The 27814-nt window shown below is 35.6% G+C and overlaps 2 protein-coding genes, 1 long non-coding RNA gene and 1 pseudogene across 5 annotated transcripts; 1 reads left to right on the top strand and 3 right to left on the bottom strand.

The window, feature by feature from the left end:
• Positions 1 to 3274: 3274 nt before the first annotated feature.
• LOC113290869 (ATP-dependent DNA helicase PIF1-like) lies at positions 3275 to 3937 on the bottom strand. Its single transcript, XM_026540458.1, has one exon. It carries the CDS (start codon positions 3935 to 3937, stop codon positions 3275 to 3277), a length of 663 nt encoding a protein of 220 aa, XP_026396243.1.
• Positions 3938 to 13724: 9787 nt separating this feature from the next.
• On the bottom strand, positions 13725 to 14576 carry LOC113290868. Its single transcript, XM_026540457.1, has one exon. The coding sequence runs from the start codon at positions 14574 to 14576 to the stop codon at positions 13725 to 13727; it is 852 nt and encodes a 283-aa protein (XP_026396242.1).
• Positions 14577 to 16622: 2046 nt separating this feature from the next.
• LOC113287790 lies at positions 16623 to 20463 on the top strand. Of its 3 annotated transcripts, none has more exons than XR_003330311.1 (4): positions 16623 to 17074; positions 17461 to 17553; positions 19561 to 19661; positions 20077 to 20463. It is a non-coding gene; the product is annotated as an uncharacterized LOC113287790 (long non-coding RNA). The 3 variants fall into 3 exon arrangements; XR_003330312.1 differs by having other exon boundaries at positions 16623 to 17145; XR_003330310.1 differs by having other exon boundaries at positions 16623 to 17553.
• On the bottom strand, positions 17670 to 21719 carry LOC113287788 (annotated as a pseudogene).
• Between the last annotated feature and the right edge of the window lie 6095 nt (positions 21720 to 27814).

Raw genomic sequence — 27814 nt, 5'->3', positions numbered from 1 at the left:
CACTATGGCTGGTTAAGTTCTCATTCTTGCTGGAAATATCATTAATTTTTTGCTGCCTACAAAGGGCTCCTGCCGGTAGAGTCTAGTTTTTCTTGTCCTAGTCCACTTGGTTATTCGTCCTATATAATTGCTCCTTGTTCTCTTACGATTGTCTAATAGTCCCTCCGTCCCGTTATAAAGGTGTCCCTATTATAAAGGTGGAGTTTTAGTCCCACCAAACAGGCGAAATTCTAATCCCTAAGATTTTTTCTATTTTTTTTATATACATACACATAACATATGTTGCATGGGCAGTTGTACCGAGTATAAGACAAAAGAGTAAGTAAAAACATGAAAACCGAGAATAAGACAAAGAATAAAGACACGAAAATTTATAAAAATCATGAAAACCGAAAATAAGACAAAGGGTAAAAACATAAAAATTTATAAAAACCAGGTAATTTCTTAATATTTTCATACGTTCGGCTTATATACTATACTAGGGACGGGAGAATAGATTATATAATGATTGGTTATCTTCTTACATAGTTGGTTGGTTGATCCGTGTCTTACAATTATTTAGTTATGGATGGATTGTCTAGTTATGGGTGGATTATATCTTTGGTTGAACATGCATATGTTATTGTGGTACATCGATAAAATCAGTTGGTTGATGATACCAGCGACCTGAGTTCTGAATTCGTCAGCATCAAGGGTTTGGGGGATTTTTGTTTTTTGTTCCTTTATTTTCTTAGCTACCTGGACTTGTATGTAGTAGACCTCTTTGAGGTTTAAACTTTAGCACAACATAACTTTGGACTTTAATCCAAGTTTTCTTAAGAAATATCTTTGGTCGAACATGGTATCAAGACTCCTCGGGACATGATTAAACATGACTTATGGTGGTGAAAGAATTTGAAGATACTAGTGTGTTGGATCAGAGGATAGATTGTACAAGCATTACCTTAATTCTTAAATGCAGTTGTGTTGTTTATCTACTTAATTTCAGGCCCGTGTTCATAAGATTGCCTCCAAGTTGCGCGCAGATAAAATGAAGCCAGCTCTTTCCTTGATCATATCTGATTTTCAAGGTGCTTTTACACATGGCAGGCAACTCTGTAAGGTGGATTTTGAAAAAGCTTTTGACAATGTGAGTTGGAGTTACATTTCATTACGTTAGATAGATGAGTTATGTTATTTTGTGCATGAGTGCGCAAGATAAAAGCCGATATTTTAAATTGGAGAATGTAAAATAAAATAAAATAGGAGAGATGATGTTAATTTTCAATTATCTTTTACATTCTCCGAATTAATGATTTTTATCTTGTGCATGGGTGGCAAGATAACAAAATCCTATATAGATTTGGTTGGAGCTAAATATAAAAGTTAGATTAAATGGTGTATTTCTAGTCCAAAGTTTGTTGTTCTTCTTAAAGGTGAAGCCACTGAGTTATTCAAAAGTCAGAAGGGTATCATACATGTTGAACCAGTTTCCCCTTTACTTTCATTCTTACCGCTGAAGCTTTTTCTGTAATGATAAAAAATGCGACTACAAATATTTTGATAAATGATTTTAAAACTGCTCAGAATGGTATAGTTAAAACTCATTTGCAATTTGATGGTCAGATAGTTTTTCTAGATGATGAGGAAGAGTATATACTCAATCTGAATAATATTTTACTTGCCTTTGAAATACTCTATGAGTCTACAACTAATATTCAAAAAAGTATTACGGTTATCTCAAATTCTCGATTGCCAAAGAATTATTAGGTATTCCTTTAGGCAATAAATCCAAAAGTAAACTGGTGCGGAATAAAATTAAAAAAATTCAGCAGAGGCTTTCCGCTTAGAAAATAAGCTATTTTTTTAAAGGTTGGGGGTTAACTATTTGTGTTTTTTCCTATCTTCCAATCTATTATTTATCCATGTTCCAACTGCTAGCTTTTAAATCAAATGAAATGGAAATGATAATGAAGAGTTTTTTATGGGGCTCTTTTAATACTGTATAGGAAGAAGAGTTGGGTGACTGATCCAGAGTGACTCTTCTTAAGCAGATATGAGGAGTCAGAATTAAGAAGTTATAGCTAGTTAATAAAGCTTTACACTCAAAATGCACATGAAGATTTGAGTGGAGAAAAAGGAATTAAGGAGAAGAATCATGTGTTAGAAGTTTGGGGATAATGATGTAACTTTAATTCCTGATGCTTTTAGCAAGTCAACTTTTGGACAAATATTCTCAAACATAAGCTCATGTGACATCTGTGGAACCATTTTTTAATAAGTTTTTCCAAAAGTATATAGGAGGAGGAAAGAGGATAAAAACATTAGCAACTAATGTAAATATGATAATATGCTTTTGACCTTGTCTACATCGTCCTTGTACGTAGTTGGTCTTGTGTTTTTTTTTTCTCTTCTCCAATTGCAATTGCTTTTAGTTGTAAACCTTCGATTCTGATCAGTGGTGTCACTTTCCTGTTGGTACTGATGAGTGTGTAAACAAATCATTTTTACATCTTAATTTGTATTTATTAGTTCTTTATTTTGTACATAATTGATGGTGTTTATAGTTTTGTAGTTTTTAGAAAAGAAACCTCGATTGACTAAAAAGCATGTTAGAGCATTGCTCGGTTAAACCCGCCAAACATTGGTATGTCAAGGTTGGTTGCCATATTTTAGTATCAAAACTCAAAAGTCGCTTGATTAGATCATTGGAGTCAACTTCGTTAGGTTAGACTAGGAAGTCTAGAATTGTTGAGACATACAAGTACTACTCTGAAGACCTGAAGATTCTGAAGATGTATCGACATCAGCGAAGACATCATCCTTCTAATCGAGGTTAATAATACAAGACTTGACTTGTTTCCATTCTACTAGCAAAGACGCATGTGCGACGCACCTACCGACTTGTCGTTCCGTTACAAAACTTACTGGGTAACAAACTATAATAATAAGGCGGAAAATCCGCCTTCAAAATAAAAAATATTGTTTCACAATTATATCTCTTGTAATCAATTAAAATATATGTTATATATTTTAACGAGTGAAAAATTCATACAGAATAGACACCAAAATATAAGATGAAACCAAAACTAAAACAATAGAGGAAAAGAAAAAAAATATAAAGTAAAAAACAAATACAACAACTAAGAACTTTGCAGACAACATCAATTCGTAAGACATTACAATATTTGTTTTTGTTTACCTAAGCTAAGATGACGTAAGAACTCCCTTGTACACAACGTTCTTGGTGAACATTCCAACTTTATCAGCAATGCCTCCTTTCTTGATTAACACCTTAGTGTTGTTGCGGAAACACCCCTGAAAGCCTAACATACAATTGTCCATGACTGAAGACATGCTCAAGAAGATAAATACCAGTGTTTTCAATTGTTTCTCCTCGTGCTTTGTTGATGGTGAATGCAAAGTACATATGTACTGCGAATTGCTTGTGAATTATCTTAAACGACATCTCAAGATTCTCTGGCAGGCTCATTGGCAACCTATGAAGGGATACTCTTTTACCTGCTGAATTTCCACTAAGGATCACTGCATCGATACAATTTGGAAAGAAATTATTTATGATAAGGCTAGTACCATTGCATAATCCGTTCTTGGCACTAACATTCCTCAGTAACATAACGGGTGCTCCTACCTTCAGTTTCAACTCATGAAGAGGTAAACCACCTGGGGCTATTTCGTTCAAGTGTTCTTGAAGATAAAGGTTTTGGAAATCATCTTCCACAGAATCAAATGAATAATACGTATGCTCTTCTCCGGGAAACCTTATAACCACTCGATCATTTAACTTATTGACATTCTCATTCAGTGGTGTGATCAGTGCCCGGTTAAGCAAGTAATCTTGATCCTCAGAATTATCTGCCAAGTCAGGAAAGGTAGCATCTATCAGTTGGGACACCGAATCTTTACCAGCCCAGGGTATCACCATATCATCTAGCATCTTTATCATGTCATTTGCCGCAGAAGGTTCATTTTCATCACCAAATCACATCAAGAAATCAGAATAAGACGTATCTCCCACTGCACGCATATTCTTCTCCAGACAAAGAACCTTTACATGTCTCCACGGAGGCGACCTGGTAAGACACGAATCAACAATTTTCCCCCTTGAAGCTTTTGGTACAACTCGAAGAACTTGGAGGAAATCAGCTCTCATGATAACAATCTTACCACCAAACGTCTTCCCATTACCCGTTATATCTCTCATAGTCATATCGAATGCCTCGACAGAATATCGATGTGCCATGATAGCTTCATCCCACATAATCACAGTAGCTTGGCAAAGAAGATTAGCGAACTTGTCATTTTTAGAGATGTCACATGTAGATATTGCTGCTGGGGTAAATGGAAGTTTAAATCTCGAGTGTGCAGTTCTTCTACCAGGTAACATAGTAGCTGCAACTCCAGGAAATGCCACTATTTCTTCTATCGATCGACAAAATAGCACGGTGGAGAAAAGTTTTCCCGGTACCTCCAGGACCATCAACAAAGAAGACTCTGCTTTCTTTTCTTCGAATGACACCCATAATTGCATCATAAGCCTTGGACTGATCTTCATTCAACTTGTTCACATTCATCATATCTTCTTTGGAAACCAGAATGGATACCTCCTCTTCGATCAAATCAGACACATGTAAGTTATCATCCAATATGCCGACAGTTGCTGGAAGATCATAATCTTTTAGACGCTTTCCATGTTGATGAAGCATTTGACCCAACTCTCTAAGAAGACGGTCTGATAAGTATACAGAGCTTGTGTCACTTGAACTTGAATAATCTTCAACCATGTCGTTGAAGAACTCCTCCCACAGCTTTCTAGTGTCAACCGAGTTGCAAAAAACCAATATGCTACCAAAAAGAGTTCTCAAAGCAGATGACATCTTGTTTGTTGCTGCTTCGACCACACATGCCCTCAGACTGTTATCATTCTCTAACAATCCTCGTGCCCCGGCTGCACTTTTAAATGTCTGACATATTTTTCCGTCAACTGTCAACAAATATTCGTATGAAGTGGAAACCCTAACATGCATAAGTATGAGCCTCAGAAAAAACCTTTCGGATGCAATAGGGGGTACAAAATATACTCTATCAATGACCCTCTATTTTGTTCTTCTCTCTGCCATTTCATAATTGCTTTATCCCATTTGTAGTGTTCAGGAAACTCCCGAACCATTTCCTAGCTATAGGATTACATGCATTTGTAACAAAATACTCAGTCAACATCGTTTTGAAATTCCTTTCATTTGCCAAGACCTCATCTACTGTTTGATGCTCGTATAACATGACACTATTTTGTTTGGGAATATGCAACTGCAATCTTTGAACTCATGGACACATCTTCTTCGTCGCAAACTTGTATATTCTCCACATTGCTTCTTGAGCACACAACCATCTTGCATTGATATAATGTGCTACCTCGTCATTCACGGATTTTGGCTGCACTCGAAAAGAAATACAATTTGGGCCCTTATAGACGTACTTGTAAAGATACTTCACACTTTAGATACTGGAACAAACTTTTACACTTATGAGGCAATCATATTTCTGAAGAATCCAAGGATTATAAGGCACCACAAATCTGTTATCCGCTATGATGTTCTTACTCATTGGTATAATATTTCCATCATCTCTCCCTGTTAGACTGTGTAAGCATCCTTGCCTTGCATGGTACATTCAGAAAACTGTTTCGGAAACCCTCTCTTGCACTTTTCTTCCCTCATGCAATTGCTGCCACACGGTCCATGAATCGTCCATTTTTTCACATACTTATACAACTCAGGCTCTTTCTTCTTATCAGGGATTTCTGCTCGAACTATGCGATCATAATCATCAGGACCATGTAACTTGTCTTCTTTTTCCAGAATGATCAACATATGGACATGAGGTAGACCTCTTTTCTGAAACTCAATTACGTGGACATGGGAAACTACTCTTCCTAGTATATTCTTGTTAAATATATCTTCTTTCAACTTTTGAAATTTAACATGGAATACCCTAGTTGTTAAATCCGGTCTATCTGATGTAGATTGACCGGGACGTAACCTAGCTAAAATCTCGGGCCAAAGTGGATTGCAAGTTATTGTAAGAAATATATCAGGCTTCCAATATTTTTGTACCAATGCCATCATATCTTGGTATCGCTGGTACATATCACGCGACCCACCAATGTACGAAGAAGGTAGTACTATCTTCTTGCCTAGTTCGTCTATTGAGACAAAAAAACGTATCAAGAATTCATGCATGTTTGATGTACTTAGGATATAAAATTAGAAACATAATAAGTGTTTTGCTTTCTTCTAAAACTTAAGTGGATTTTGAAGCTTTGAGTTTGAATTTGATTTTAGGAAAAAAAATAAGAATGTACATATATAATCTACTTATAACTTACCTACGCTGGTTTCTCCCGCTCTTTGAGCATCTTGTAATCCTTCGTAGATTTCAGCCCTTATTTCCTTTTGATGACATGTAATCCATCTGAGCCTAGCGGAGTCAATTTTAACCCAATTATCCACAATGTACTGTTACAACAATCGCCCACCTCAAAAAAAAAACGAGTCATGATTGTTATGGATCTGTCAAACAATTAAAAGATATAAAAACACCCAAAAAATTGATTAAATATACTATAAAAATATGAGTTTAGGTCTCTGGATTTATAGGTTATATTACTTAATACATGTATAAGTAATATTCGGAAACACATTAGAGAAGATATGATGCAGGATATAGTGAATGATGTGTCAAAATTCAGGAAAAACATGAATTCAAAAGATTTCTTAATTAAATATTGTATTAATACCTGCAGAATGTACAAATAGTATCCACGACATTACATCTTTCTTCCATTTTCATCTTTGCTATTTATGTCCCACCCGTAGCTTCCATAAGGGAGTAAAGGCGGATATTACATGGGATCGTAATTACTACCTGTCTCAAAGACCTGTAAGAGATTCCTAGCCTTTGTCTGCACTACTATTTCATGTTCAGTATGTTGGTAACTTTTATCACCTATTGGCACAATAGCTGCAACCTGGGAAGCACTTAGAAGAGTGTACTGCAACTGATCTTTAGGTTGCTCTTTAATAATCAACTGTCAATTCAAAAGATCTTCTCGTTCTGAACCTTGACGAAAAACATGGATAAAACTATTGTGTCTACTCAATATTTCCATTAACATCTTCCACACATCTCTATCCAACACATTCGTAACCTTCCTTCATCCCCCACTTAATCTCCTGATCTGTGTCATAGAAATATTTTTGTACATATCGCGGCCGAGGTGCTTTATATGGAGGTAAAAGGATACCTATCCTATGGTAAAGCTGGCCTTGAATGCGGAAAGTATAAACTCCTTCAGTACCATCTGCGAGATCCTTATCAAATAAAACCCCCATTGAAGTAAGAGTAAAACAAAAATTATAAGATCTGATGTTGATCCAAAACTCTTTCCCTCTTGCTCCCTGATCACCATACAACTCCAAAAGTTTTATAGGTGGCTCAACAAATGGTAAAGATATTGTAGATGATGGTTTTTTGACAAGGAAAAAAATTATAAAAATCGCCTCTGAACCTACACAGAGACGTATCTATAATCATATATGTACTAGAGATTCACCTAGTTGAACTCTCGGTATTCTATATATGTACACAAATATGTATAAATTCCTGACTCGACATCAGAATTATATACTCGTACTTCTAAAACATATTCCACAAGAGAATTGAGAATGTGTATCTTGCTAATGGCCATACCGGCCTTCAATATGCCTGCACGATTTTTAGAGCTTCACCCAGCTGAACTCTCATTATTTTATGTACCACCATATGAATTGTCGTGCATTGATCATTCTGAACTGATGCTGCAATTACAAATATTCAGAATAAGATACTACACTATTATGAATTACCAGAAGCATAATATCTGGAATATTACCTTGAGTCGCAGAACTTCCACGGCTGAATTCCTCGAATATGTTCTGTATGCTACAAACGAAGTGCCAACATGGTCGTACTCCATAGCTGGGATTAAAAAAGTGAAATTGAGCTGATGTTTCTTTCATTACCTGAAAATGCTCCATAACTTTTTACAAGTGTTGGTTCTTGGTTATGAAAAGGAAGGCATATTTGTAGATATAATTCATGTTTTAGATGGTTGTGTTGAGATTCCTCAACTGGGAGTTGTCAGGTCTCTCAATGTTCACGCGAGTGGTGCAATTGCTTTATGGGAGTATACTACATCAACGATCTCAAAATCCCTCCACCTTTTCCTCCTGATCCACATTAAGAATTTATGTACGTAACATAGGTGTTTCAATGTCGTGAGATTAAAGAAGACGTAAAGTTTTCTTTGCTTGTAGTAGCCCCTAATGTTTAACGGCAATAAAATCCATATGTAACAGCTGCAATCATAAGCATCTGAATAAATTCATAATGCCATGTAGAAAAACTATATGCAAATTTTATGAGAATATTTTTGAAAATTGGACTTGTATTCATTCATAAAACCGTAATCATGAGCATAGGACTTATATTACAACCATCTTACAGAATATTCACAAAAATGACAAATAAAATGATCGTGAGCTCATGAGAATTGATTGGTAAAGCAATCACCTTTTAATATAACATACTAAAGAATAAAAAATAATATGTATGTTCTTAAGTTTCCGTTGTGATTTCTATCACATCATTTTGATTGTTATTCATGCATTATAAAGAAACATGCTGGTATAAGTAAGTATGACTTGAATTGTGTTTTGAAATCTGTCAGGTTGGAGTTGGTGGAGGGAGGTTGGGACTCAAGATTATAGTGCTGAATCTATACCAAGTCTTCAAGGAAGCTACAATGTTGTTGTTAGAAGCCGAAATGCAGACATCAGAAGAACCAGTTCACAATATCGAAACAACATGGTAAGTTGGATCTCTCAGATTTTCCTTTTTTTTTTTTTTTTTGTAGTTCTATTTACTAGTCCTGACTATTTTATCTGAAACAATTCTGCGGATTTGGAAGAGTGGGTACATTTGGAAAGAAATCACTCAAATTCTATTAGTTCAGCAGTTGGTGGAAATGACATCCTCAGTATGCTCATTATTATCAAAGGCAAGTATAATTATATTTTTCCTGTAATTATGGTTAAGAGAAAAATTTGGCAGAAAACACTCTTTATAATCTTCTTATTCCTGTAATCATGCTCATGTTACTTAGTGGATATATCAACAATATAAGTCAAAACTTACAGAAATTTGTTTCACACTATATACCAAATTTTGGTTCTGCCTTTTATCAAAACATGTATGGTTGATAATTTGATGATATATCATTTAGTATAATGCATTTCTTCATCTTACATATCTAATAACTATGGTTTCTACTTCTGTTGCAGGGTTGTCGCATAACGCAAAGGAGTTGAACTGACCATGCATTGATATCAGATGCTTCATTTAGGTTACAGATAAGAGTTTCTTCTTGAAATGTAGGTTGTCTCTTAATGCAGAAAATTGTATCTTAGACACTCACTATGCTTCTGAAACTAAGTTAAAGTCTTCGTGAAATCTAGAGAAAACTAAGTTGGAGTCATTCTGAAACTAAGTGATAAGTTGTTTCCTTCTCTTTTTTCATGTATCATTAAACATATCATTATCAATATAAGTGGTTCACAATGTGATTGCTTTGATTGCTCGATTGATTGAATTCAGGGTCATGGGGTGTTTGCAGGATAAAATAGGATAGGGGGTGGGGGGATTTTGACAAGGTCAATAAAGACCGACCTTTTTTTATCTGTTGCAAAAATTTAGTAACAGTTGGATTCTGTTGCTAAATTTATATCGGAAAATAGACATCAGTCCTCATTGACTAAGTCAAGAATGTTAGCAACTATAGTTAAAATTTCACAACACCTGAATTCTGTTGCTAATTTTTTACCATATCAATTTTTTGCCCGTCTTCGTTGACTTAGTCAAGGTTTTGCAACCAATAGTAAAAATTTCGCAACTGCTTACGAGTTGTTGCTACTCAAAAGGTTCGTAATAGCTCAGAGCTGTTGTAAAAACAGTTGCCACCAAAAATTCGCAACAACTACATTTTCGTTGCGAAAATTTGTTACACCATGTTTTGCAATAGCTGACTGGAGTTGCGAATGTTCATTTTTGGTGACAGAGTCTCTGTCCTTGTCGCTGACGATAGAGACTCTGTCTGTCAACTCTTTTCCCAAAGTGGGCCAGCAAGTTTGCGAGGCCACCTGACTTGGAAAATTGAAAAATTTGCTATTGCCCATAGGAACAGACCTTATAATAATACTAGTAAATATAGATGTTTTAAATGGGAGGGAGAATCCACTCACAATGTTATTCTCACACTAACTCACACTTTGGATGCCATTTTTTTTATGAATCTAAACTTTAACGGATTTGAAACTAATATTCCGAGAATATGTTCCTCTTACAAAGCTCTATGTTATGAGCAAATTTAGAGACGTATACGTTACCCTTTACTACTTTGAAAATTAGTCACCGAAAGTTCGCTAAAATTAAGATTAGAATTTCGAGACGTATACGTTACCATTTACTACTTTGAAAATTAGTCACTAAAAGTTAGTTGAAATTAAGATTAGTAGATAGCGAGGTTTAGTATTTCGGAACGCACTTATTTTTGGTAGGTATATATAGCTTTGTAAGAGGAAAACATCCCAATAATGTTAACTTCAAATCCGCCATCATTTGGTTTTCTTTAAGAAACAATAATGTTCAAAATGTGAGATAGTGAGAAAGTAATAATGCTAGTCGTGTGAAAGTAACAGTGTAAATGAATTCTCCTTCTGGAATATTATCTTTTAAGTGTCCTCGGAATCTTTTTTTTTTTTTGATAAAGAAATAAATTTTATTTAGTGAATAGAGTTTTGATCTCCTCCTAGGATCTTACATGTGGTAGGGTCAAAATCTTTAAAACATTCAGTGGAGATTTTAGTTTCTCTAGCTGACTTTGCTAATGAATCTGCCACCTGATTGTCATCTCTACTGACATAATCAAAAGTGCATAAATTGAAACAAGAACTTAAATACTTAATATCCTTAACTAAATTCCTATTCTTCCACTGGATGAAAAGTGAATGACTATTAATGGATTGTATCACGAGCTTAGCATCTTCCTCTATCTGGATCCTTGAATGATTCAGTCTTTTTTCCCATTACAACGCTTCACGTATAGCCATGCACTCGACAAACTCTAGACTTAGTGCTCCATTTCCATAAGTTCTTTTTGTCCCGATGCAGTGACCTGTAGAATACCGCAACACAATGCCAGTACCAAATTGGTTAGTATCATGATCAAAAGAGTCGTCTATATTGTATTTCAAAATATTATCTAATCGAGGTTTCCATCTAGACACATGAGTATTATTTAAAACAACAGTATGAGATTCATGCATATGAGAAGAAATGTGATAATGTATCATGTATGCTATATTGCAAGGGTTAAGAGAAACTCCCTGAAAAACAACATCACAACGATCTTTCCAAATTATCCAAGCTCCAATCATAAGGTAATAAAACCATCTTTCTTCTTTGTTTCGATTTTGATGAGAAACCCAACTAGTAACCCATTCTGAAACTGTATTGTAGTTGGCTCTAACTGCTCAATTGTTTTTTCATTGTGACCACAAATATCACAGTTGGATTCAAGGTTATTGTTGAACAAAGCCCTCTTATATTTTGTTGAATGCAAACCTCTTATACATTTCCATGCAAAGAGTTTTATTCTCTGAGCTGCTTTACAACTCCAAAGAGCCTTCCATACTTTCCTATCAACTATCCTCCCTTCCACCTGTACTTCTCTATCATTATAAGTCAGCATTTTGTAGGTACTTTTTACAGAAAAAAATCCATCTTTTGCAGGCATCCAGATCATGGAATCTTCCTTGCTGGTACCTATGTAGAGTGCTTGAATCTTAATAGTAGTGTCAGTATCAAATAAGGAATTGATAAGATGGATATTCCATTGTGCTGATTCAGGGATCATCAATTCTTCCAAAAATTCATAAAATCTAAAAAGTTCATTTTGAGAAGCAGGAGGATGAAGCATACCGGGAATCCATTTTTCCTTCCAGATTTTTGTTTTCCTACCATTGTTGATCTCCATGAAATAATTCTACTGCACAATTTCTATCCCTTTTGAAATCCCATTCCAAGTATATGAGCAGTTTTTAGCTGTGACAGTTTGGTGAAGCAAATCTCTAGTTTTGAAATATTTGCTTGGAGAGTCTTGGCCAATAATGTGTCAGGTTCACTGCATATTCTCCAAGCCTATTTGGTGAGAAAGGCCAAATTGAGATTTTCTAAATCTCTGAAAGCAAGACCACCCATTTTAATGGGTCTGCAGACATTCATCCAAGCTGTAGCATTGTATCCTCTGCTGTTATGATATCCCCAAAAGAATTTTCTTTCAATGCTTGTGAGTTGCTGAAGTGGATTTGCTGGTAGATTAAAGGTTCCCATTTGGTAGATGGGGACAACGTTAAGAACATGTTTAATCATTGTGCCTCTGCCTGCCTATGAAAGGGAAATAGAAGACCAAGCATTAAATCTGTTTTCAAAATTTTCTTTTATGCTTTTGAAGGAATCTTGCTTTGAATGACCAATAATAAGTGGTGAACCCAAATACTTCTCCTTAGAATTCATTGTTTTAACTCCAAGCATCTGTTTGATAGCATCTGCATCATCTGGATTGGTTTTCTTGCTGAAGTAGACTTAACTTTTATAAAAGTTAATAACTTGTCCTGATTGGGAATTAAAGTTATGGAGAAATTCAAATAAATTGTTAACAGTGGTGACATTTGCTTGAGTAAAGATCAAGCAGTCATCTGCAAAAAGCAGATGATTAATGGCTGGTGATAAGGCAGGCATTTTAATACCTTTGATTTTATTTTCTTGCTGAGATGCAATGAGTTGTCTTGAGAGGAATTCCATTGCAAGAATGAATAAGTAAGTTGACTTTCCTGATACCCCTTGTTGGAGTGAATGAATCATAAGGAGACCTATTGAGCATTACTGAAAGTTGAGTTGTGCTGATACATTGTTGTATAAGGTCACAAAAGTCCTCATTAAAACCAAAATAAGAGAGGACTTTAATTAAGAAAGGCCATTCCAACCTGTCAAATTCCTTTGACATGTCAAGTTTGAGTGTCATCCATCCATTCTCTCCTCTTTTTTTCTTCATCGAGTGTATAATTTCTTGTGCAATGACAGTGTTGTCACTTATAAGCCTCCCTGAAACATAAGCTGCCTGGTAAGGTGAGATGAGCTTCTCCATTATTGGCTTCATTCTATTTACTAGAACCTTGGTGACAATCTTGTAGGAGGTGTTACATAGTCCAATTGGCCTATAGTCTGCTGCATATATGCATTTCTTTCTTTTTTGGGATCAAAGAGATATATGTCTTGTTGATCTTCTTAAGGATATATTTATTCTCAAAGAATTTCTTGACCATGTTGCAAACATCTTCTCCCACTGTTTCCCACCGACTTTTCAAAAATCCAGCTTGAAACCCCTCTGGACCAGGAGAGCTCCAATTCTCCATTCTCTTGAGTGTGGTAAAGATCTCTTCATTACTGGGTATTCTGGTAAGTGATGCATTTTGCTCAGCTGTAATAATTGAAGGAAAAACAGTGTAGAGACTGTCATCAAGTACTGGATTGCTGGTAGTGTTGATACTTTTGAAATGTTGAGTCAGGTGCTAAGCAATTTGTTCTCTAGTTTGCAGCCAATTGTTGTTGTTATCTTGAATAACATCTATGTTGTTCCTGGTTCTTCTTTTGTTGACTTTAGTATGGAAGTATTTGTTGTTGGAGTCCATGTCTTTGACGAAGTGATCCCTGGATTTTTGCTGATAGAACTCAGACTTGATTTTGTGCCACTTGTTGAGCTCATTATTGATTCTGATGATATCACCTTCAGTGTTGGAATTTTGAGGAAGCTCTTGAAGTTGATTAAGTTCACTTTGGAGATTATCTACCTTTTGGTTGATGTTACCAAAATGCTCTCTATTCCATAAAGATAGATCCCTTCTAGTAGTGGACAGTTTAATTACTAACTGATAACCAGGAGAGCCAGAAACACTAGATTGACAAGCATTAGTAATAACAACTGAACAAGATTCATCATTGATCCAAGTTAAGAAAAATTTAAAGGGCTTCCAACAGTTTGGGACAGTTATATCAGTGTCTAGCATGATGGGGCTGTGATCACTTCCTAGTTGTGTAAGATGCAGTAATCCTGTATCTGGGAAATTAAGATTCCAGCTACCATTAACTAATGCCATGTCTATTATAGATTTAATAGCACCAGTCCCCATGTTATTATTGTTCCAGGTATAATCCTTACCAATGAAATCTATGTCCTCTAAGCCACTACTGGATACTATGCTATTCACCCAACCATCCGTAGAAGAATAAATGCCAGTGTCATTGTCAATTAAGTGAAAGTTTAGGTCCCCTATAACTACCCAAGGATTACTATTGTTCTCACTTATTTGCTGGATGTAATTCCATTGTTCTTTCTTCTTAGTGTAATTGGTAAAACCATACATGCAAGTTAATAAAAACTCTTGTTTACTAGGATCAAATTGAACTATGGCATTAAACTATTATAATGATTATCAACTATTTCACACAAGAAGCCATTATTCCATAGTAAAACAAGACCACCTGATAGACCTTCAGGTTCAATGTATCTCCAATTAGGATATTGATATTGCTTTAAGAGTGGCTGACATTTAGTACTACTAATTTTTGTTTCACACGGGAAAATAATGTCTGGGTTCTGAGCTCTGATTAAATCACTTAAGTGATTCCTAGTACAAGAAGTTTTAAAACCTTGAACGTTCCATGAAAGGATTTTCATATTTGATAGAATGATAATAATGAAAACAGAAGTCAACCTGTAAGGATTCTTATAATACTGTGTATGCAGAGTATACTGAATGAGAAGTGTAAAGCAGATAATATAGTAGATAAAAAGATTTTAGAGGCAAAGTAATTCAAGGAATGGGTAAAAAAAAATATAGAGTGTATACCTGATTATCTAACTCTGCATTCACTGCTTGGTTATCTCCAGTAGTGACCCTGTGAGCTGTTGAGGAATCTGCATTTGGATCCATTATGGTACTGGTGGAATCAGACTATCGGAGTTTTGATCAGCAGCTTTTCCATCATCAGCTCTCTGCCTTTTACCAAGTCTTTTTTCTTCTTCATTACTTCCTTCTGTAGCTTTAGTTAATAAGAAGTCCAAGTTGACTGCAACTCCACTTTTAGGAGGCACAAAAACTACAGTTTTCACTATAGCTTTGGTATTCTTCTTTGAAGTAGGAGCCTTGTTTGTAGAGGAAATTGCAATGTTCTTCCTTACATTATTCACATTCCCAAAGAAATATGGTTTCTCATGAGCCTTTTCCAGAAAGATTTTTGCTTCCTTACATGCTACCTTGCAATGCTTGATCACATAACACTCCTTGCATATGCCACTTGGTTGTCTCTCATAAAAAAAATTTATCCAGTGAGAGAGACCAGCATTTGTTACAGCCTTAACTCCCCGTCTTAAAGGGTTTGTCAAATCTATGTTGACACATACTTTGACAGGGTCACTGCCATTTGGGATTACATCCTTGGGTTCAATAGCAATGACCTGACCCATTAATTCTCCAATTTTTGTTACTGCAGCCACATTCATATGCTCTGGCATCAATCCAAACAAGTGCATCCAAAATTGTTGGAATCCCCAATGCTTTTCTGTGTATACTATGCCAGGGATGTAATCGTGTACCACTAGAAGATTCTTGTTGATGCTCCAAGGTCTCTCATTGATAACAGTTTTTAGCAAAGTCCAATTGCTAAACTTGAAAATCATAATGTTGGGATAGTCTCAATGATTTTCACATCTTCTGCTTTCATGAATGGCCAAGTAAATCCAAGATGCTTAGCCATAGTGTCAGCCTTCATCTTTCCTTCAGTAATAATCTTTCCTATGGCACTTGATTCCCACTTAGTTGCTTCATCTCCTTCCTTGTCTCCTCCTTGAGAGATAACAGCTATTTCAGAAGTATCACCCAGATCTAGGACTGCTTGCTTGAACTTGTTAACTAAGTCTCCAACTTGAGTAAAGCTCTCCCCTTCCATTTTTGTATTGAGAAAAAACTTATTTCTTAAGATCGAAACTTTCTTTGGAGTTGATATAGGTGCTGAGGATATATTAGGATATAATTGGTTATTATGATCTCATATATTTAGGCTATTCCAATTGCAACCGAATATGACTAGTGTGTTTTCTATGTGGCAAGTTTTATAGCTATATTTTGACCAGAGGAAAATCAGGCTAAGGATAAATAGTAGGTTCTTCTAAATTTGAATTTTGAAAATTTTGAAAGGAGTGAGACGCGGGCTTCATTGATGATATCGCTCACCGATTTGGAACTGAGTTGGTTCTTCATCCACCTTGTACCATAATGTTCTCCACATAATTCCTTTTCAACCAAACGATATACATCAAACTCGGCAAACGCCATGATCACTACACATAAGAAGGCAAACGTCATTGGAGATACCTCAATCTGTAAACACATTGTAGAGAAAAACAGGAAGAAATTAGTTTCTCATTTGTGGAAATTTAAAAAAAAAGTGAAACAAGATGGACTTTAATTTTGAAAATCTTAAAAAACTAGACAAATATTGGAATTAGAACATGAAGAAGTGGTAAGAGGGATTGAAACAGGATAGATTAAATGTTAAAACATGAATTAAGCAGGAGATTTGAGAAAAAATTGTAAACTGAGTCAACTCGGTGATATCGCCGATCCTCAGAGCTCTTATCCAAGTTTGAATGGCAAGTATAGGGATCCAAAGAAAAAAAAAAAAAAAAAAAGTCTCCCCGTAATCTAAGCTCAATACATCATACGCCATTAATTTTGAAGTATCGACTCCCGCATAGATTGGAAATTGCTCATAGATCTCAAATGTCCCTCCTACAAATGTAAAAAAAGAAAAACAGGCAAAAAGAAGAAGAAGAATTTCATATCGTTCCATGTCTTCAATGGTATTGTTCTTTATAACTTGTGTTTGACCACCATGGCTACCGAGGTCGATAAAAATCACCATCCCAGAATGGTAACCCAGATTTTTTTTAAATTTTTTTGAGACCCATTTATCACTGGGTATTTGATACAGTAATTATGTCGCCGAGAGTTTTCCTTTCTTTTTACAGTATTTTCATTCCCCGAGAGCAAGAACATTAACATGATTTCTGTTGCCTTAAACCATGATTTTGGACAAGCTGATCTCTATCAATATACAAGGTCACTGTTAATTAGGAAGTATTAAAGAACACAATAGACAGCACAGGCTGCATCAGGAGGTGTTGGGTGTAACTTTCCTTGAGGGCCTTGTCCATTTAAATAATTATAATGTTTTGCAAATTTTCAGAGTTTGAAGACATCCAGTTGTTGCATCCTTTCCGGTGTCATCGATGGTGGAGGAAAGCATCACAAAATAAAAATGAAAATTCAGCCATCAGTGGTGAGTGTGTTTATATCTTTGAATTTTTGTATTTTCCATCAGCACTTCAACTTTTTGTTATTAACTCAAATGAAAATAGATTTGATTTCAACTCTTCATAGAAAAAAGATGTTTTTAGCAATAGGGATTACATGTTTAGATGGAAATGTTTAGACTGTATGGAGTATGACGTAGATACTTTCCGTGAAAATGTCGTCTGACAAACGCCAACTTATAGATGTTGTGTCGGTGCTTTCTTTTTGCTGCATCTGTATGCTTTGCCAGTGAAGTTGAACTCCTTTCATTTTTCAGACTAAGAGATGAAATTGATCCTCATGAGAGACATGCTTTTGGTATTTCCTGAAGTGGAAATTTCCTTTTCTTATATAGTTGGTGTATAGTACAACAGTGAAAAATTGTATGTGTAGGAAACTCCAGAAATGATCTTTTCATCGGCCCTCTATTGTAGTAATTGTTAGTTCGATTCCAGAGTGAAACTTTTTCTCACGAGACGATGACTCGGTATCAGTGAGAAACCTTTCTGAGGAAAACCCAGGTTGCTTCGGTTGTGGTAAAGTCATAGCATCACTTCCTAACATTAAAACCACCATTGACATAGCCGGCCTGTCTTCTGGACGCTGTTGAACGCATAGAAGTCCCACGTGGATGCATCTTAAAACTTGAGATATGGGCACAGGAAAAGGAGTTTCCATATTTCCATTCATTACTTCGATGGCCTTATCTTCATTCCACAATTTCCATACCTGAGCAGTTCACATAGCAGGTTTTTTACTTTTAAGAGATTATCATTAAAGTAGAGAGGTGTGCATAATTGAAAAAAACTGAGCCTAATTTCTACAAATCAAATGCAATGAAAAATACATGTGTCAAATATGGTACGTACATGTCCAAGAAGGTTGAGATCATGGTCTGGATGAGTAAACCCTCCGTTCTTCTTGCCACTTACTATCTCCAATACTACAACTCCAAAACTGTAGACATCTGATTTCATTGAAAACAGTCCATCTATTGCATACTCCGGAGACATATAACCGCTACATTTTTTCATAAAAAATACTAAGGTTAAAGAAGATACCATTTCCCTTCTTTAGTTTTTGTTTCTGCTGTGAAATAATGCTTATAAAGTTCTGTATACTTACTAAGTTCCGAACACTCTCCTTGTATTTCCTTCAGTTTGATCTCCTCTGAAAGTTTTAGCAGCTCCAAAGTCTGAAATTTTAGGGTTCAAGTCACCATCAAGTAAAACATTACTGGCTTTGAGATCTCTATGAATTATTCTTAGTCTTGAATCTTCATGAAGATACAACAGTCCTCGGGCAATCCCAACAATGATTTCGAAGCACTTCAGCCAATTTAGTGAAATATCTCTTGTTCTATCTGAGAGTCAATTTGGATTGGATTTAGTACTGCACTCGATCATACATGAAAAATACAATGAAATATAGGTGTGAGAGGTTGAGACAGCTACCAAAAATGAAGTCATCCAAACTTTTGTTTGGCATGTATTCATAGATTAGCATCCTTTCTCCTCCTTGAATGCAACAACCCAGAAGCCTAACAAGATTTGCGGTGTTGAAGTTTGGCAATCAACTTAACTTCATTCTTGAATTCACTTATGCCTTGTCCTGAATCTGTAGATAGCCTCTTTACTGCAATTTTCTGTCCCGTAGACAACTGACCCTGTTTATCATTACCAAACAATTGTGACGTGCTATGCTCATATATGTTTTAATATGTTGAAGGAATTACTGTGAAAATAATGCTTAGTGCCTGATTCACGTGCGTCGGTGTTGGTTAGTGTTTGTGTTTTTTCGTCACCATATTTGGAAAACATTACCTTGTAAACAGGACCAAAACCACCCTCGCCTATCTTGTTTGCAAAAGAGAAGTAATTAGTGGCAGTTTCAATGGTAGCCAAGTGAAATGCATGCAATTCTAGATCTTCCTCCTGACTTCCATTCATGTTATAATCTCTGTCGTGATTATTTATGTTTATACCTGTAACAGAAAATGGTGGTTTAGGAATTAGAGAAAAAGAAGCTTGATGAGCTATCTGGAGACTGGGACTAGCCTCTAAACTTTCAGATGATAAGTCTTATGTGCAGCAGGTTGGTTTCTTTTTCATTTTCTGTACTACCCAAGATACCTATCTAATAAGTCACTGCTGTTTCTGTTTTCTTTTAGTGAAAGATATTTGTGATTTTACTGAAGTATTTACCTCCTGTTCTTGCCCTTCTTTTCTGTCGAATTATAAGGAAGCTGATTGCAGTTAAACCCAACAGAGATATTCCTAAAACCACTGATACGATGATCTTCTTCTTCTTGTTACTTGATTCTACATGTATATCACCTAGTCAAAAAATTTTTACACCCTTTTCAGCCCTAGACATGAATGTATCTGAATTTTGAATTGGCATTCTTTACAAAAATATAAAAGCAATTTAACTTACGGAGATAATTAGCTGACATCCGTACATAAATATTGGCTGACCATCCATCGTTGTAACTCCTTATGTCATGCAGGTCTCCTGACCAGACAATGCAACTAGCTACATCTGTTATAGCGTATGCGGAACAAGAACATCTTGTGAAACACTCCTTCTCGCAGCTGTTCGTTGTGTTCAGCACTTGTGAATTATCAGGTAATTTCACCTTTGTAAACTTTACAAAACCCTCTTCCCTACTGCAAGCTAATGGAGAACTTCGAAGACATCCTGCAGATGGATTAAATGCATCACTATATTGTTGTGGTGATTTTGGTGTAAAGCCTTTTAAGCACTCACATGGCGGCACATTATTGATGTTACATGTACCATGTGTACCACATGGATCATAGTTATCACAGCTGTCTCTACGCAATGTTATAACAACAATCCACTCCTGATTAATATCATCCCATTTAAGATGATCAATTGAACCTGTTTGATTCAAGACAAACCTTGATTTTTCTGGATATATGTCTTCGAATATGTAATACATTTCATTTGCATGGTAGACAAACATGGGATCATATACAGGGGTACTCTTAATCTCAGGATCTCCACCGAATCTGATCCCATCGTAATTCCCACTTCGGTACAGAATTTCTGATCCCTTCTGAAGAATGAATTCAGGAAGCCCATTATGGTCAACTTTGTAAGTGAAATCTCCTGGAGAAGGGTCATCTGCGTTCTTCCACGACGACATACTCCAGCTTCGGTTTTCTTTTAAGCTCCATCCAAGTTTCATTCCTGCAATCAGACTATCACATGGGTAATCAAAACTAAGCCATATATAGCTTTCTCTTTTGTCATCCCTTAGAACAAAATTTCCAGTATCCAAGAGTTGTGCAGTTGGATTCTTCACTGTCATTGATGAATTTGAAGACCAGATCACATCTTCTGTTCCACTGAAAATTATAATGTTTCCATCTGAATTCATTTTTAGAACTCCTAATGAACTAGTAATTGGGTTGTTTCTATTTGCAACCCATAAAACCGTAGATGGTATATCTTTAAACCATATACCAATATATCTGTTTCTTGAGTTTCCAAGACTGAAGAAACCTAATTCGAAACGACCACCAGAAGAAGTTAAAGTCTGACCATTATCGATGATAGACTGGTGTGAAGCTATGCTGTCTACTGCACATGATATTTCTAAGAAGAGAAACAAAGTGAAACAGTAACTGAGAACTAGGACTGGAAAGATCACCATTGGAGAGTACTTGATGTATTATCTGTTTACTAGTGTCAGCTCTAAATATAGAGTGTCTATATAAGACAAAGTTCTTGGTGGCCATGTTTGAAGCTATTTCAAAGACTTCAAGCTGAGATCTTTGGTTTTTTCTTAAGTGATAAACCCCACCTTATTCAACCAAGTAACCTTTTTTTGAAATTTCGAAGATTTTTCTTTGGTTCAATTATTAGCTAAATACATAAATATGTGGACGAACAGGTCTTGACTTTCTCGCATCCATGAGAAAATTATTCTACGTAATGTTTCTACTATTATTTTTCCGGAGGATTATAGAATTATGATTTGAAATTATGTTGATCTTTTCTTGTAAATGTATTGGCATTGTACTGTAACTCTGTAAGCATATACCCTCCATAGCACGGAGTCATGGACGCATTCATTAATGTAAGAATCCCGGTTATATTTATCAGAGCATTCAATCTAAAATAGCCTTGGCCATCTGAATTCTGGTGTTTGTTTTTTGCTTGTGCTGGGGAAACTGGTACAAGTAATACTGCGACTGCTGAACATGTTTTGATGCTTAAATCAGATATCATATTTTACTCTTAAATGAATTCTACACCGAGCAGCTTTCGCACCTCGGTTTTATTTCTATGGAAGGATAGGTGAAGCAGGAATGAGCTTTTTTCGGACTTCAATATGTTGTGAAAATTGGGAGTGGATTCTCACTGACCTCCCAACTCCCAAGTTGGATGCAGAGGGGTTCGCCTCCCTACCCCTAAAGTTTTGATTTCATTTTTTATTTTACAGAACTAGTCGTAAAAATCCAAGGTGATCAAATCTGTGGTACAAAAACCTCATTTAAATATTGGGATCCATTAAAACTCCATCTTAAACAAAATTGATACAGAACCCCTAAATTTTTAAAAAATTGATATAAAAATCCCAAATTTCAAAATTGGTTTCATTAAAATTTTATGATGTTTCATCAAATTCTTTGGAGTTTTTGTGTTACTTTTGTTTTTTTGGGTTTTTGTGTTATTTTTGTTTTGATGGGTTTTTTGTGGATGGATAGTGATACCTTTGGGGTTATAACTCGCGGACCGTTTATTTTATAACGATAATATTTTTGTTGTAGCGCTTGTAGCCAATGGATGTGCGGCCCAATATAATATCTAGGGTTCTCTTCCTACTTGTATATAAAAGAATATGTGTACGTAACACAGATTATTCTGATCAATACAAACACCTCTCTGCCTCTTTATCTTCCATACATTCCGACTGCAATGCACCGCGAGAATTTTTTAGTAAATACAATCCGGGAAGATCCATTGTAGCTTGTATTGTTCTTATCTTTTCTTTTCTTTCCTTTTTTCTCTCTCCAAGTACACAAAAGGAAAAATCCCGGCTCAACCCGGTCCAATCTGTCCTGTTCCGAACCGACCTGTCCTATCATGTTCCGAACCGTTTCAGCTGTGTTCCCGTTTTCTATTCTGGTTTATGGATGTGCGCGACCAGGGCTATCCTGATTCCATCTATATATAACATGAACTAAAGTTTGAGATATGTAACTAATGTGGGGTTTTATATTGAAGATTTGTTGGGCTTATTTATCTTTTTTTAGAATATGCGCAGTTCTATTTTTATTTTTTTGTCTTAAGATAAGCCCATATCACATAAACGGTCAACGTAATCTATGATTGTCGATCTCTACCGTTAAGAATTTTGGTTTTATTGTTATTTTGTTCTCTTGAATATGATATTGGCTATAGTTGAAGGATGTTTTTTTGTTCAATTGGTTGTACCAACTCAATTCCAATGCGTATTCATTTGGGACTTAGAAGTACTTGAGCACCATTATTGGATACTTGGTATTTCCCCCAAATTTGAGTGTTTCGTGGGATGTAATCCACTTGCTGGCATAGTAAAATATGTGCAGAGGGACATGTATCATGAGACAAAAATGTACTTTTGTCTTCGGTAGTAATAACACCAACACACAAGTATCAATCGAACATGGGATCAACTAAAATGTAATTCTAGCTCCCATAATAAATGAAAGAGTTGGAAATGCACCTGGTCATGGGTGTTGGTATATACAACGTAATGTGTGTATCATAGTAGTAACCAATTTCTAAAGGAGGTCATGCTTTAGACATCAACTTTAATGACAAGAAGAACTTTGTTTGGCCAATAATTGAACTAGATCAAATGTCTGCACTTATGGAATGAAAAGTACATTATTCCCATGAGACATAGATTCTCTAAAGCCACTTGAGATATTTCTGGATGAAACGTTACATATAGTCGATCTAAAGTAATTAAGTTGAATCCGACTTTTATTACGTAATAAGGCCACACCACTTATTAAATCTCTCAAGACTCAATGTCAAGCTTTGTATGTACTAAGGGCTAATCACACCTTTTTAAGTGCAAAGGATGTTCATGCGAGCACGATTACTTACCTTTTTGTAAACTTACAGTGAGAATGAAGTTGATTGCATCTATAAACCATTTCTAATGAATGTGAAACGAAGCATATTCTTAGAAAATTAATGTGTTAATCTAGCGAATTGTAAATCACTGGAACTTGAATTACTGGATCCATATTAACCCCAACAATGAACTGATTGGGATTGACTCATAAAGACTTTGACATAACCATAAGGTACATTAGTTGTGACACGATGTTCCGTTTTGAAATTACTAACACGGGCATCACTTCTTTTGAATGTACAAGACAATGAACTAATATAATGCAAAGTTACGGCATCTATCACAATCAGTGATTTCTAAAGTTACTAGATTTGCACTGCCTCTCCCCATTATGTTTTATAATAAGAAAGCACGTCACCCATCTTATAAAGTCTTTCTTTAGTAAAACATGATTGAGACCATCATGTTTTACTTAGATGCAAATGTTGAATAACTCATTCTTCAAAGAAATAAAGTGTTGTTAGTGAATATATATCCATGCAGAATGCGGACCATTCAAGTGATTTATGGCTCTGGTGGATGATTCGATGCATTGAATCAGTTATTGCTCACAACAATGCGAAGTGCAAAGGTTCACCACCCTTGTTAATGCTAAATAATTTACATCAAAAGGACTTGATAAATATTGCATGTTTAATAGGATCAATATAGAGAATCTTATACCCAATGGTTTCGTAGAAGCTACCATCAAAGGTTACAGATGGTGTCTAAGGAATAGGTTATGTGTACCAACCTACCTTTTATTTCTTTGGGAATATGCAATATGTCACACATCTTTACTTAATTCGTTTTAAAACCTAATATTAGTCAACCTTTTTTTGCGTATCAGTTGGTAACTGGATTTAAGCCTGACATTTGTGTTCTTACGCATTTTTGGTTGCATTATATATGTGCCATTACGAATCCACATCATACTATGATGGGTCTTCAAAACTGTTAAGTAGTTATGTTGGAAATGAGTTCCCAACAATTATCCGCATTTTAAAACTTTGGGCAGGAGATCCCTTACCGCTAGATTTGCGGGTTATCACTTTAATAAGACAGTCTTCCCGTTGTTAGGGGAAGATAAGAAAAAGTATTTTCTAAGGGAACTACAGGAATTGTCGTGATGTGTTCCCACTGTGTATCATATTGATTCTTGTACTACACAAATGTAAATGTGAAGTGACAAAGAATAATCGATTTTCAGAATAAACATTGATGTCACTAAAGTGATGATATCATATATACCTGTTGCAAACCTACCTGCAAGGTTAGAAATCCTCAGTATGGGGTACACCATAGATTAAGCTGTTGCGACAACACTTGGTGGAAGTGTAGTTAAGGTCGTGGCTCCATAAAGGAAAATAGAGAGACCACCAGGTTCGATCAATGCTCACCTAGAAAGGAAGTAGGTGAGTAAGGCACAACTTACTTATATCATCAGAAATCATCTCACAATATTGTCTCTGAATATGTCCATGAATCAAACTGGAGAATGCTCCGAAGTTTAATGATTCCAGAGAACAATGACATCCCAAGTAGATTATGAGAATGCGCACGAGTCAATGGAAAAATCTTGCAAGCATATTGATGATTAATTTCATATACACTTGCTTAAGGAAATAGAGCAAGATGAGATCGAACCAAGCTCCTTGTTGCTTAATTTCAAGGATGAGCATATTTGGCATATACAATCCAGGTAAAATTTGGTTCTTTGACAAATATACATGTATTTGGTGTGGTAGTGCTAACCAACCAAGTGTAAAACCTATTGGACATACATGATTAATTTGTCACAAAGCATAATGAGAAGAAAGCAGTCTTAAAGTATAAAGACTCTCCTTGTGGCGCGAAGTTTCTCATAATCCCTGGAATTGTTCTCTTGTAATGAACGTTATAGTGTTCCGTTACTTAGTTAGCTTGGTAATTTCAAAAGGACTTGAAATGCAGCATATCTATGTGGTTGTTATGTATCTCTGAAAGAATCAAGAGATAGCAGATATTTACAAAAGTACTTGATAGCCTTTTGTTTCCCAAATCAAGTGACTCTAAACCACATAGTGCGTTTACAGTTAGATAGAACGCTCACTTATAGATTGAAGCAATCAAGCGTATGTGGTATACCCGTCTAAGTGACTATTTGATTTGGAGGGGATAGACAAGTAAGTTATTTTTCCTTGCGTATTCACAAGAAAGTTCCTGATTTGGAATTGTAGTTATCTATGTCGATGGTACAAACACGATGGGTACTCTTGATGCAATAAGAGACCTTAAAAGCTATTTGAAATCCGAATTTGAGATGAAAAATATGGGGAAAGCTCGACCGAATACCGAGCTTGTGGTATATTACTCCACCAGTTTGCATATGTCTAAAGTTGTCAGGAAATTTAACAAAGACATGCATCCTGATGGCACCCCCATGATTAGTCGAGGTTCAAATGTAAGTAAATGACCATTTCGTCTAAACGAAGATGTGTTGGGAGATGAAATTCCTATATATAAGTACAATAGACGCATTTTTGTACTTAGAATAATAATGTACTCGATTAAATTTTACATTCTCAAGGAACTTGTTAGCTAGATATAGCTCAGCGCCAACGCGACGTCATTAGATTGGTATAGTGAATGTTATCATGAACAAACTAAGATTATTGTTATCATGTACTTAAAATTAACCGTTGACATAAATTTGTTTTATCCCTACAAAGACATTAAAAGTAATGCTAATGAAAGTGCAATTCAAAAGTTGTTGATTATGAAAGAACAATATCTCTTCTACAACGAAAGTAATCAGGGGGAGATATAGTAGACTATTTTCTAAGTCATTACCGATATTTAGTTTCGAAAGGTATATGACTAAAGGAACTGTCTGGAACAACTCTGAAAGTAATCAGGAGGATATGCCGACATCAGGGGGAGGATCCAAGGATATGATGTCGACATATCTTACTTCGAATTTGATGCTATGTTGTACTTTTTTTTTCCTTCGATCGAGAATAGTTTTTCCCAAAGAGTTTTGTTACTCGACAAGGTTTTCGCGAGACAACACTAAAAACATCAAGTATGTTGAACGTTGAAGACATAAAGATCGTGTTGATATTAATGAAAATATCTGAATCAAAGAAATGAAACGCTATAGTCTGTTAAGCAACGTAACTTCCAGAATCAACAACATGGTCTTATAAACATTCAAGTCACCAAAGGAAAGTGTGATAAACTCCTTTTGACTGCATTAGACTAATGAAAATTGTCTGACGTCAGGGGGGCACCTAATGGTGTGTTAAACTATTTTTCTCCACTGAGGTTACTTTGTTCCACAGGGTTTTGTTACTCGGTAAGGTTTTGACAAAAACAAACACCGGAAATGTAATTTCCAAGATAAGGCTATTGTCTTTGAAAAGACGAGGGTACCCAAATATACCTCAATATAAAACTTTTCCACCTATAAGTCCTTTCTCCGAAAGTGATTGTCTATGGACTGAGTCGAGACAATACAACTAATCGGTTCATACTTCGTGTGATCGTCTATGGATACGAGATCGAGACAATACAACAACAAAATAACTTGTGTGATTGACTATGGATACAAGATCGAGACAATACAACAACGAAGTATGTTTACTTGATAATAGGTTCGGACTTAACCAAACACAATAGGATTGATATCAAGTAAATAGGAATTAACGTTTGTATATTTTACTTATAATTATAATAAAAACAATTATAATTGCGGAAATAGAAAAGTAAAAGACACAACAATATTTTGTTAACGAGGAAACCACAAATGCAGAAAAACCCCGGGACCTTGTCCAGAATTGAATACTCTCACGATTAATCCGCTATACAAAATCTAAACCAACTTCATATATTTGAGACCAAGCAACTAAACCTATAGTTTACCTAGTTCCGTATGTATCCCTGCGCCTCCAACTTGCAATAAGTCACTCACTTGGAACAATTCCTTTGGTTCGTACTCCAAACAGTCAGGGAACAACAAATCTGTTCGGTAACAACTCTTTTCAAACAAGTGATATGAGTTTGACAAAAGGCTCTTCTGTTTATCGCAATAAACTCCTTTGTCAAGTTCTTAGATCTATCCAATAAC

This window comes from Papaver somniferum, chromosome 6 (assembly GCF_003573695.1).
Source record: "Papaver somniferum cultivar HN1 chromosome 6, ASM357369v1, whole genome shotgun sequence".
NCBI classification, from domain to species: Eukaryota; Viridiplantae; Streptophyta; class Magnoliopsida; order Ranunculales; family Papaveraceae; genus Papaver; species Papaver somniferum.
The sequence above is the reverse complement of the archived record's forward strand: the minus strand, read 5'-3'. Positions and strand labels throughout refer to the sequence as shown.